Here is a 12,372-nt window from a genome sequence, read left to right on the forward strand (position 1 = left end):
TTATATAATGTGCATATGGCAATGTACTTAATATATTGGTACAGAGGCACACATGCAAGGGTGCTTCAAAAAGTTCATGGAAAGATTTGTGTTATCTTTTCATTCTATTTTACCACAAACTTTTTGAAGTAATCTCATATACTGTAAATCAGTATATAATATATGTTATATATTAAATTGTTATAAATATTATAAATATATTAAATAATTAAATGTTTTATTAAATATTATATAGATGGGGGGTTGGTTTTTTACTGGCAAGGTGGAGTTGGCTGATATGGGGATCCAAACCCATGAACTTGGTGCTCTAAGGCTGTGCTCTAACCAACTGAGCTAACTGGCCAGCCCTTTTTCTTTTTTTCTTTTTGCTGATATTATTTACTTATATATATCTAGAAAGGGGGATGCCTGCTTAAAAAATTGTTACTAATAGCAACGCATGATCAAAAAATCAGTTTAAACACTGTATTAGCCTACTTGGGCTGCTATAACAAAATACTACAGACTGGGTGGTATGAACAGAAATTTTTTTCCTCACAATTCTGGAGGCTAGAAATCCAAGCTGCGGGTGTTGACAGGGTTGGTTTCTTCTGAGGCCCCTCTCCTTGGCTTGCAGATGGTAGTCTTTTCCCTGTGTCCTCACATGGTCTTCCCTTTGTGTCTGTGTGCTAATCTCTTTTTATAAAAATACCAGTCATTGGATTAGGGCCCATCCATATGACCTCATTTTAACTTAATTATCTCTTTAAAGATCTTGTCTCCAAATACAGTCACATTCTGAGGTACTAGGGGGTAGGATTAAAACATAAAAAATTGAGGGAACACAATTCAGCCCATAACAGACACTAATAAAGAGGGGAAGTACAATGTGTCTTTATTTCAAAGAGAACCCCAGACTCAGGGTATATTGATCCCCAAGAAAGGATGTCCTAGGCTAGAAGGGTACGCATGTATGCACATGTCACACACACACACACACACACACACACACACCTGTGGCAGCTCTAAGTCCTGATGGGCAGCCCATGGAACCCTCCTTCTGACAGGAAAGAGGCCCTTCTGGAGCGAGCCAGGGCCCATCGTCATCAGTTGGAGGAGCTCCAGAAGCTGAAGACTTTCCTGCAGGATTCCTATGAGGTTCCCCTTATGTGGGGTGGAGAGTGGTTGTTGGGGAGGAAGAGTTGCCCCAGGGAAAGGCCACCCTTACTCTGGGGCACCCAAGAGGTTAGGGGGATGGGAGGGCCATAGGCAGCAGAGCCTGATCATCCCCGTATGCCCAGATGGTTATGTGGCTGAGGGAGAAGAACCAGGTGGCCTTGGAGGAGGGTTGGAGGGACCCAGCCATGCTGCAGGCCCAGTTGCAGAAGCAACAGAATTTCCAGGCTGAGCTGGACATGAGCATGCACCAACAACAGGAGCTGCAGACGGTGAGGCCCTGTAGGGCTGGGGGGCCAGGAGACAGCCAGGCTAGGGCACTGGGCAACCCCACCAAGCCCTGGCAGCTGGTTTTGAACCATAGTAACACCTGGCCAAGGTTCATTGAATGCTTTTTGTGTGCGGGCACCACACTAAGCACTGAAGTGTAGTGAGAAGCAGTTGCTTCCCTTGGGCACCCTCTCCAAAAGTGGTGCCTTTTCAATAATTTTAAAGATAATATTTTGAGGGTCAGCCCATGGCTCACTTGGGAGAGGGTGGTGCTGATAACACCAAGGCCAAGAGTTCGGATTCCTATATAAGGATGGCCAGTTAGCTCACTTGGGAGAACGCAGTGCTGACAACACCAAGTCAAGGGTTAAGATCCCCTTACCAGTCATCATCTAAAAAAATAATAATAATAATATTTTGATGTGATCAGGGCATATCCAGCAGTCCTGTGGGTGAAGGAGTCAAAATATAGCACCTTTTTTACGTAACATTCTCTTTCCCACTTACAAAGGCAGGTCCTGACCCCAGGCTAGCTCCCTCTGATATAAGTACCCTGCGATGTATTTTATATGCTCTATCTCATTTAAACAAAATAACCATTATTATCTCCATTATATGGATGAGGAAAATGAGGCTCAGAAAGGTTAAGAAACTTGCCCAAGATCACACAGCTAGCACACAGAGATGCTTCAGCTGTGGGGCTGGTGGGTGGAGCCAACACGAGTGCCCTGGAACCATCAGTCCTGAGTCCATGTGTGTTATCTTGTGGCTATAGGAGGGACAGAAACTGCTGCAGGGGGGCCACCTGGCCTCAGAGGCCATCCAGGAGCAGCTGCAGGAGCTGGAAGAGCTCTGGGGTGAGCTACAGGCCAACTGCCAGAGAAAGGCGGCCAAGCTACAAGAGGCTGGCGAGGTGAGGCTATGTGGGCCACAGAGCAGCTGGACAGGACTCCAGGCCTGTCTCATGCCCACCTCACATTCTGCTTCAGGCCCTGTGTCTACGGCGGAGAGTGGAAGAACTGGAGAGCTGGCTGGAGCCTGTGGAGGTGGAGCTGAGAGCCTATGGCGGGGGCCAGGACCTGCTTGCGGTGGGCGAGCTCCTAGGGGCACAGAAGGAGCTGGAGGCAGCAGTGGACAGGCAGGCTGGGCAGTTGCAGGCCCTGCTGGGTCAGGCCCAGGCCTTGGTACAGAAAGGCCACTGCCTCGTCCAAGACACAGAAGAGCAGGCCCGGCAGCTGCTCCGGAGGTAGATCCGCTTGTGCCCCCAGGCTCAGTCTGCATCCTCCTCAGCCTCCTCTTCCCTGCCTTCCTGGGGCACACCCACCCCTGCCCCCAGCTCTTGTCTTTTCATCTCTTCCCTCTGCCCACAATGAGGAGCACAGAGTGGGTGAGCTCTGTGCCACCGCCTAGCCCTAATACTGATGACCATGGTCCCTGCCTTTCCTCGTCCCACCCTCCACTGCTGCAGGTTCGAGAGCCTGCGGGAGCCCCTGCAGGAGCGTAGGGCAGCCCTGGAGGCCCAGAGCCTCCTCTTGCAGTTCTTCAGGGACGTCGATGAGGAAATGGCTTGGGTGCAGGAGAAGATGCCCCTGGCCACCACCCAGGACTATGGCCAGAGCCTGAGTGCTGTGCAGCATCTGCAGGAGAAGCACCAGGTGTCTGTCAGCCCACCTTGACAGGGGGTCTTGAGGGGGCTGTCCTCAGAAGTGAGCAGGGCTCAGCAGCCAAGGAAAGGGCACTGTGGCCCAGCTAGGAACTTTGCCTGTGGGAACTTTTGGGGGTACCCTGGATCCTTTGGGTGTCATAGGAACAGAAAACTCCTTGAAAGCAAGTCTGGAATTTCATGAGGCTTCAGGCACATCTCGGGGGGCGGTTTCCTGAGTGTCTAGAGCATCCCCGGTCCGTCTTCCTCCTCCTCCACAGAACTTGGAGAATGAGATGAGCAGCCACGAGTCTCTGACCCGGGCAGTGGTGGGCACCGGGCACAAGCTAGTGCAGGCTGGGCACTTTGCCACCCATGAGGTGGCCGCCCGGGTGCAGCAGCTGGAGAAGGCCATAGACCGCCTGCAGACAGAGGCAGCAAGGAGGAGACTGCTGCTGCAGCAGGCTTGGGAGACCCAGCAGTTTCTGACAGAGGTGAGAGTTGCTATGGAGTGCAGAGGAGCCAAGGGCTGTGCAGAGAGCACCCAGAGTGTGTGCGGGGCTAGAAGGGGACTCTCATGGAGGGCTCCGGGAACTGTGCACATTCTGTCTCCTCCAGTGGGTGGTCTCCTGCCCTCAAGGTCTTTCTCTGGCATGTTTCCCAGGAAACAGGCCACTGTCTTGTTCATTTTGTTTAACTGCTTCTTCTAAACCAGTGGTTCTCTGCCAGTGCTTTTACATGAGAATCACCTAGAAACTCCACCTTGCAATTATAGCTAAATTACCTTATAGTGGTGAATATGTTTGCAAAGGAAGAAAAACTCAAGAAAATATCCTAATAAGAAATGAAAGGGAGAAACTCACTGCAAGTAATATTTGCCGAAATTTGGGCTTATTATATTAAGTGGCAAAAACAAAATCTATGCCTATGAACCAAGAATAAAGCATCTTTATTTTGCATGGAAAAAAAATAACCTAGAAAGGTTAAGAAACACTGATGCTCAGGCTCCATTCCAGACCAAATGAGAATCTTTGATTCTGGTGGGGCCCAGGCATAGTGAGTTTTTAAAGCTTCCCAGGTGACTCTAATGTGCTGCCAGGTTGAGATCCACTGCTCTAAGAGAAAACTGGTCTCTACTGTCAACCCAGCTCCTGGAGGCAGGATCTTGGCTGGCTGAACGGGGCTGTGTCCTGGACAGTGAGGACATGGGCCAGAATGCCGAGGCCACACAGGCCCTTCTGCGGCGGCTGGAAGCCATCAGGAGAGATCTGGAGGGATTCAGCCCACGCATGGAACAGCTGCACCAGACAGCGACACTCCTGGAGGGCAGGCAGAACCCAGAAAGGTGGGCCAGAGCCATACCTATCTGTGGAGGAGAAAAGAGAAGGGAGCTCCCTGCGGAAGTGGCATGAATCTGGTCCAATTTAGAGGAAGGGCCTCAGTCCAGGCTCTTTCCTGCTGCAGCCGCAAGGTGCTAGCTCAGCTGCAGGCAGTGACACAGGCCCATATGGAGCTGCTGCGGAGGGCAGAGGGCAGGGGACAAGGCCTGCAGGAACAGCTGCAGTTGCACCAACTGGAGCGGGAGACCCTACTCCTTGACACCTGGCTGACCACCAAGGTGACCACCGCCGAGTCTCAGGACTATGGGCAGGACCTGGAGGGCGTTAAGGTGAGTTGCTCCTGAGCAAGCCTACGTGAGAGTGGCTGGAGGCTGAGCAGCGGCAAGGAAGGTGTGCATTTGGGGATGAAGGGATGCTCAGGAGCGAGCAGAAAGGAAATTGGAGGGAGTGTCTCTGGAAGGATCCCTGTGGTTCTAGAACCAGGGCTGAGGGATGTTGGAGCCCTCATTCTGGCAAGCATTTTGTGAGCTTTGAGAGCTGCTGGACACCACCTCCAGAGTGACCCTCCCTGACCCCACACCCTTGCAGGTGCTGGAAGAGAAATTTGATGCTTTCAGAAAGGAAGTCCTGAGCTTGGGGCAGGCCAAAGTGAAGGCCCTGAAGGAGATGGCAGGCGCCCTGGAACGAGGAGCTCCCAGGTGCTACCCCCAGATTCAAGCCCAGAAGAGCCGTATGGAGGCCACTTGGGAGAGGCTGGACAAGGCAATAAAAGCCCGCAAAGAGGTAGGTGCCAACAGGCTAGGCCAAGCCAAGGCAGCCAAGGGGTGGAGGCAGCTGTCCTTACTGCCTGGATCAAGGACAAGCAGACCCACATGTGGGCACAGGGGGCAGGGGGAGCTGCCTCTAACTTTCAGCAGCAAGCAGATCAGGAGCCTTAGTCTTCCACCTCCATCTGTCTCCACTGATTTGGTTTCTTCCTAGCACAGTTCATACCTCAAGGAGAAATAGAAAGCACAGCCCCATAAGCCCTCCCTAAGCACAGACTTCAGTTCTTACAAGACACATCTTGTTACTCTCTTGTCCTTAACCACACACTTTAACTCTGCGTGGTTTCAGCATACTATGGCAAGACCTCACCCTTCTCCCTCACTCCACTCACTTCCTCCTCCAATCGAAATGCTCTGAGAGCACTGCATGCCAGGTAGATCTCCAGCTTTTTTCCAGGCCCTTAACTCTCAGCCACAGCTGATTGTTTCTATCAGAGCAACTCAGCTTTCCAGGCCCCTGAAAGACCAGCCTGGAAGATGCCATCTCTGTGGGCCCTGGGCTGGGGCAGCCTCCTGAGCTGATCCTCCCCTCCTCTCGTGGCCCCATCAGACATGCTGCAGGTGGTGCTGCCTGGGCCCATCCTATTCCCTCATCGGGACCCCTCCCCACCCACTTCAGGGCTTCATGTCTGCCCTTCTCGTGAGATGTGTCCTGAAGGCCCACTCCTCACCAAATAACCCTGAGCCCTACCACATCATCAGTAACAGCACAGTTCATTGGGCAGCTGCCATATCTAGGACACTTTCTGTACCTGGGGGTTGTGAATCAGTCACTAAGCCCCCTGGTCCTACTTGTTCAAAAGGAGGTGGCCCAGGAGGCCATGTCTCCAGGGAGGCAGGAGCCCTGGGAATAGAGCTCGGCCCCAAGCAGATGCTCCCTCCTCTCCCAGAACCTGGCCACAGCCCACAAGGTCCGCAGCTTGGAACAGGCAGCAGCTGAGCTCCGGGACTGGATGCAGGAGAAAACCATCCTCATGGAGGGAGACGACTGTGGCCACAGCCTGTCATCCATGCAGACCCTGCAGCAACAGCACAAGCGGCTGGGGGTGAGGGCCCATGCCCACCGGCCTGCTCCTCTGAGCCCCTCCCTGAAGGCAGTGGGTGAGGGGACCCCAGAGGAAAGAGGTGAAGGGACCTGTCTATCTCAACCCCTTTCCTGAGGTGATAGGTGGGGGCCCTCCCACTTCAGGAACTCCTCCCTAGAAACCCAGATCCCCTCCCTCAGGGACCTGGGACTTAGCCCAGGTTGTGGAGCAGAGTGGAGGTGGCTCCTCTGAGAGGCCTGGGTGCTCCTGAATGGGAAGCATGCATCAGGTCATTGGGGAGACTGAGGCCCAATCTTGTGTTCTGATTGCAGAAGGAACTAGCAGCTATGGAGAAGAAGGTGGCACGGGTGCAGATGGAGGCCTGCCAGCTGGGCCAGCTACACCCTGCAGCTCAGGAGAGCCTGGCTGAGTGGCTGGTCAAGGTGCAGGAAGCCTGGGCCACCCTGGAGGCAAAGGCCCAGGAGCGGGGCCAGTGGCTGGTGCAGGCTGCCCAGGGCCACGCCTTCCTCAGGCGCTGTCAAGAACTGCTGTAGGTGGTGTCCTGCCTCGGCTGTTGCCTCAGCTCTGTCCTGCCCTTGCTCCCCAGGCTGCTGTGCCAACCCTGACAGCAGCTTCCTTTCCCTTCCCTACAGAGCATGGGCTCAGGACAGGCAGGCACTGGTGTCCTCAGAGGAGCTGGCTGGGGACGTGGTAGAGGCCGAGCGGCTCCTTGAACAGCATGAGGAGCTGGGGCAAGAACTCAAGGAACACTGCCTTCAAGCCCAGCACGTACTGCAGGAAGGGCAGCAGCTGGTGGACAGCAGCCACTTCATGTCCCCAGAGGTGGGAGCACAGAGGCTGGGCCTGGGGTTGAGCTGGGGACACCCCGATTGCCCAAGGCCTCAGAACACCTAGCAGATATGGAAACCAGCAGGACAGCAAGGCTGAGCCAAGGGGTGGAGAGAGAGGCCAAGAGGGAGAAGGTCTGGGTCTCGTGGGCTTCCCTCTCTGCTTCTATTTGGCTCTCCTGCCCTGCCCAGGGTAGGAACTCTGCCCAGGATCTCACCTGCAGCAGCCCCTCCCCACCAGGTGACAGAGTGTCTGCAGGAGTTGGAAAGGCAGTTGCAGGCACTCCAGGAGGCCTGGGCCCTGCGCCAGCAGCACTGTGAAGAGAGCTGGGGCCTTCAGAAGCTCCGGCAGGGGCTGAAGCAGGCCGAGGCCTGGCTGGCCTCCCGAGAAGGCCTCCTGCTGGAGCCCAACTGTGGGGTGAGTGGAGGCCTGCTCCCTAGCTGGCCACCACCTGCAGCTATGGCCCAGGGCAGTCCTGCTGCTCCTCCACCTACTGGCCACCCAGGCTGGGTTGTAGAGGGTGAAGAAGGCTCTCATTGGCCCCAGGAGTTGAGCCTCTGTTTGCTTATCCCCAGCACTCGGTATCAGATGTAGAGCTGCTACTCCGCAGACACCAGGACTTAGAAAAGCTGCTGGCAACCCAGGAAGAGAAGTTTGCCCAACTACAAAAGACGACAGAGGTAAGGGGTGCTGGGGGGAGGGAGGGGGCAGGAGTACTAGGGTAAAGAGATAGGGGCCTGAGGGCTGGTGGGTTGGAACAATCCCTTGTCTCAGCCTGCAAGTCAGGGTGTCCCCAGAGCATTCAGCCTTCATGGGACCCTTCCTCAGGACTTACCCTTCAGGAAAACTCCTTCCTTGTCCTGGCCAGTTGCAGTGTCCTGCCATCCCAAATCCTGGGTAGGAAAGGGCACCACTGTAGACTGGGATGAGAGGGAGGCTCCAGAGCTGAAACAACAAGAGATCAAGAACAGTGAGGAGACAGGACCTCTCTCTCACTGGGAGGAATTTGGGAGGAAAGGTTGACCTGGTTCACCTTGCTCCCCCCTCCCCTGAGATGGAGCAGAAGCTGCTGCAGAAGGTGCAGAGGCTGAAACCCGGAAGAGTTGGCAGCCCTGACATCCTTCCAGCAGAGGCCCTCCAGACGCTGGGGGCCAGGAGTGCAGCTGGCTGAGACGAGGGACTTGAAGCCATGTGTCCCCATTGAGCCACATACACCCTTCACCACTGTCTCCCTGGAGTGTGCAGCTTGGCAGCGGGATCCCAGTGGGGCCAGGGCCGTGGGGGTAAGGACCCACACCCTGGAACCAGCACTGAGGTGCTGGGAGCTGGCCATAGGAGCTGGGGGCATCAGGAATAAAGAGGTCAGGGAGCAGTGGAAACCTAGCTCACCTTCCAGAAGGGCCCATCCTCTGTGCTGGTTGCTCTTGCCATTTCCCGGGCCCCATCTTGCGTTTTCAGGATGCAAAGGGTACCCCTGCCATGGAGGGGTCTTTGGAGCTTAAGCAGCAGCTTCTGCCTGGGGGGAGGCAGGTAAGTGCCAGGAGATTCATTCTCTAAGCAGCTCCCCTTTGCAGAGCAACTCAAGGGGCATCTGGGTCTGGCACCCTGGCATTGTGGACTTGAGTAGACTTCCTCCTGCATCCCACCCCCTGCTCTCAGGATAGTTTGGCTCCTTGGGACCACTTCACAGCTTCTACCCCACCCAGGAGGGGATGGGGCTCCTCCCCTCCCTCGTGCTCTTCTTCCTTTTCCTGATTTCCCTGTCAGAGCTCCTCCCTGGCTCCCTCTTCTCTATGGGAACATTGGTCCAGTCAGTACTTTTCCTGGCAGGCTCTGACAAGGCCTGGCTATAGCCAGCCCTGTGTGTGTTGCTGGTGCAGTATCACTGCCTCTCTCCACAGCCCAGCTCAAACTCCTGGGACAGCTGCTATGGGACCATCAGGGGCAGCTCCCTGAGCCTGTTCTCAGATGAGAGGATGGCAGCAGAGGTACTAGACAGCATGGGTCAAGGAGATGCAGACTTCAGAGGGCTGGAGACGAGGCAAAGGGGCCAGAGGACAGAAAGGGCCACCTGGGGAAATGAGAAGGCCACGGTGACCCCTGCCCCTCATTTCTCCTCAGAAAGTGGCTTCCATGGCCCTCCTTGACCTCATGGGAGCCCAGTGTGAGAGGCTGAGGGACTGTCATGGCAGGAGACACACTTTCTCCTTAAGGTGAGACGCAGGACTCAGGCATGGCCTCCCAGGAGCAGCAGCATGACTACGGGGGCTAGAGGTAGGTCCCCGAAGGGGAGGTGGAGAGTTTGACCCCTGGCTGTCTGGTGGCCAGGCTGAGCAGTGGGGCGGAGATCCTGTTTGCAGCACCGTCTGAAGAGCAGGCTGAGAGCTGGTGGCGAGCCCTGGGCAGAGCAGCAGGTGAGTGGCAGAGGAAGGACTGGGGTGGGGGTGTCGACTCTCTAGGTCCCAAGATCCTGGTGCCACTAGTGTTTCTGCACCAGTTAAGCAACTTGCTCAAGATCACACAGCTAATTAGCAGCAGTTGTGGGTTCAGTCTGGACCCCCAGCTGCCTCTTGGTCCTGTTCTGCTGCCTTGACTACTTTCTCTGGCATCATAAACTTTTTTTGTGTGTGTGGTGGCTGGCCAGTACAGGGATCTGAACCTGTGATCTTGGTGTTATAAGGCTGCACTCTAACCAACTGAGCTAACCCACCAACCCTCTGTCATTGTTATCTGACAAGGCTTTGTGAGGAGAATGTATTCAGGGAATGTCCTGGGGGCTGCTGAGGGCTCCTTCCAGTCTCTCTCGGATCCTGGCTCCATTCTTCACTCTACATCTGTTTCCCTGGGCTTTCCCCCAAGACTCTGTCCTTCCAAAATCCCAAAGCGATCTTGAGTTTCTTCGGTGTTTCAGAATCTCTCACCTCCTTCAGGCTGATCTTTTTCTTAGTGCATCTGCATGAGTCTTCTAGGAAACCTTGGGGAAAACCTGCCTGTGAGCACTTGGCCTGCGCTGCACCTCCCCTTGGGAAAGGCATGATGGGACTGATTCCCTAGAGCCCTGGGGAGTCTCCAGAAGCAGGGGGAAGGAGCTTGCCAGAGTCAGTTGCCTATAGCTGGCCTGGTGTCTGGGTCAGGGTTGACAGTCATTCCTCCCTTGCTCTGCAGCACATAGTCTGAGCCCAGAACTCAAAGCCAGACCTGTTGGCTTCCTGACTGAGAGCGCTGGAGAGAGGTTGTCCAGCACAGATGCTCTGCCCAGGTAGGACACTGGGATGGGTGTGGGTGGGGTGGGGAGGCCTGAGCTTCAATAACTGGCACAGATGCTGCCCTCTTATGCGTGAGGTCCTGGGATTCAGACCCACTCTGCCAGGCTGTGAGGAAACACCCATATTTGAGACCCTCAGCCACCCCTGGGAAATAGGAAGCACTAACTGGGTGCAAACACCTGCTCTCTCTCAGCTGTGACAGCAGAGTCCAGGCCACAAGACTCCCTTTCCCCACAGACTCGATGGTTGTCCCCTACCAGGGGCTCACTCCATGCCCTCCATGCTGGGGGAGATCCTACAGATGACTGGCCCTGCAGACAAAGCTGCACAAGGCTCCCAACACCTTTTCTGCCCCTGCCAGCCTCGTGGTAAGGGGCATTCCCAGGTTTCTCTGTGCACACTGCTGGAAAGCTTGCCTGGTTTTGTCTGCCAGGGACCCACACATTCCTCATTTTTTGGTCTCCTCTCGTGCCCAAAGACACAGCATTTGTTTGCAGGACAACCAGACTCCTCCTCCTCCCTTGCTCATACCCCTGCTCTCTGCCTCCATCTTCTCTTGCTTTCCCCAGTCCCTACTCCAAGAGTATAGAGAGGGCCTGGAAGTCAGCATGTCCACGGGATTGCAGACCAGGGCCAAGGGAATGCAAAGGCTGGGAGAATGTGGCAGGCTGAAGTACAGGAGCAAATGCCTCTTATTTGGAACCTCTCCTTGTAGACCCTGGCCTTATTCAGATGCTCAACTACCTCACCCTCATCTCTTTCCCACCTCCAAGCCCCTGGGCTCCAGACTCTCCAGGAGAGAGGACACTTGGGGCTAGATGAAAATGGGGGAGGGATTGGAGACAGGCAAATTCTCCATACACAGGCCCCCAGAATGAGCCTAGCTATCATGCACACACATGTACACACGTGCAGAACCATGTGCCTGGAAGGCTTTCACACCATAACAGGAGGCAGCCATGGCTGTGGTCTGTGGCATAGTCATCCACTCCTGTAGGGCCCAAGGGTTCCAATTTGTGATTCGGATGATGTGTTGCTGAAGGGACAGGCCTTGTCCTGGATACAGTGGTGTCTCAGGCTACCAGGACAGCCATTTCTTCTGTTCTTTGACCCTAGCCCTGTGCCCAGGGCAGGGCCTGAGAGTTGCTTAGCCAGGGCTGACAGATGTTGTATCAAGGCAATTTCCTCCCATTTGCCCCACACAACTGTGGTTGCTCCTGCAGCTGCCTGTCAGCTCCTGGAATCTACTCCCCACACTTATTCTAGGAAGCGGGGAGGCTGGAGGGCTGGGGAGAAGTGCTTGGAGAAGATTCTGGGGTGGCCAGGTCCTAAACTCACTCTGCTTCCCTGTTCTTCCAACAGGTCTGGACCTTGAAGTGAACCCCAAGGCAACACTAAACCTCAGAGCTACAAGCGAGAACACACAGTAGAGGACCAGAATGAGACTCAGCTACAGGCATGAGGGTATCTCTCTCCTGGCTGCTTAGTCCTAGGCTCTGCCCAAAGCCAGGCCAGGTCCCTCAAGACCAACTTCTGGAATAGATAGTTCCTTATTAGAAGATAGGCCCCACCAAGGTCACAGCCAGATGAAGTTACACTGCTGCTGCTGGTCCCAGGTCTGACCGCCCTTACTACATGGCGAGAAATAGCCCTTTGACTGAATCCTTGGCCTCACCCTGAGGTCTCTGCCTGGGTGTAGGGGACAGATGTTAGAAAAGGTGGACAAGGCTAGGACTACAGCAGCAGAGGCCCCACCCCACCCCCAGGCCAAACTGTTTTCCTCCCTGCTTGGAAAGGGTGGCCATGAGCACCAGCAGACATGAGCAGATGCCCTGCTTTTCAGGGGAAGCTCACACTGATGAGCTACCTCTGACAGGTGGGGGAGACTTTTTTTTTAATCAGTCCTTGCATGTATATCCAAGAGTCTGGAATGACATGCCCCCTCTCAGTGGTAATGACAGATAATCTCAGATAATGCATTACAGAGATTCAAACAAA

General features: G+C 54.7%; 1 protein-coding gene across 1 annotated transcript in view; it reads left to right on the forward strand.

Annotated features, from left to right (window-relative positions):
• Window positions 1–12,347, forward strand: part of SPTBN5 (spectrin beta, non-erythrocytic 5) — a 46,468-nt gene extending 34,121 nt beyond the window's left edge. The window contains 22 exon segments of the mRNA XM_063090067.1: window positions 1,047–1,137; window positions 1,281–1,427; window positions 2,201–2,338; window positions 2,415–2,671; window positions 2,894–3,080; window positions 3,349–3,561; window positions 4,216–4,412; window positions 4,532–4,736; window positions 4,996–5,190; window positions 6,125–6,280; window positions 6,592–6,809; window positions 6,913–7,102; window positions 7,349–7,525; window positions 7,684–7,788; window positions 8,163–8,218; window positions 8,220–8,301; window positions 8,567–8,638; window positions 9,010–9,096; window positions 9,230–9,321; window positions 9,437–9,522; window positions 10,274–10,367; window positions 11,737–12,347. Of these exon segments, the coding sequence (XP_062946137.1) occupies window positions 1,047–1,137; window positions 1,281–1,427; window positions 2,201–2,338; window positions 2,415–2,671; window positions 2,894–3,080; window positions 3,349–3,561; window positions 4,216–4,412; window positions 4,532–4,736; window positions 4,996–5,190; window positions 6,125–6,280; window positions 6,592–6,809; window positions 6,913–7,102; window positions 7,349–7,525; window positions 7,684–7,788; window positions 8,163–8,218; window positions 8,220–8,301; window positions 8,567–8,638; window positions 9,010–9,096; window positions 9,230–9,321; window positions 9,437–9,522; window positions 10,274–10,367; window positions 11,737–11,749 (3,058 nt within the window). The 3' untranslated portion in view covers window positions 11,750–12,347.
• The last annotated feature ends 25 nt before the right edge of the window (window positions 12,348–12,372 follow it).

The sequence above is a fragment of the Cynocephalus volans genome, chromosome 3 (genome assembly GCF_027409185.1).
Source record: "Cynocephalus volans isolate mCynVol1 chromosome 3, mCynVol1.pri, whole genome shotgun sequence".
Classification (NCBI taxonomy): Eukaryota; Metazoa; Chordata; class Mammalia; order Dermoptera; family Cynocephalidae; genus Cynocephalus; species Cynocephalus volans.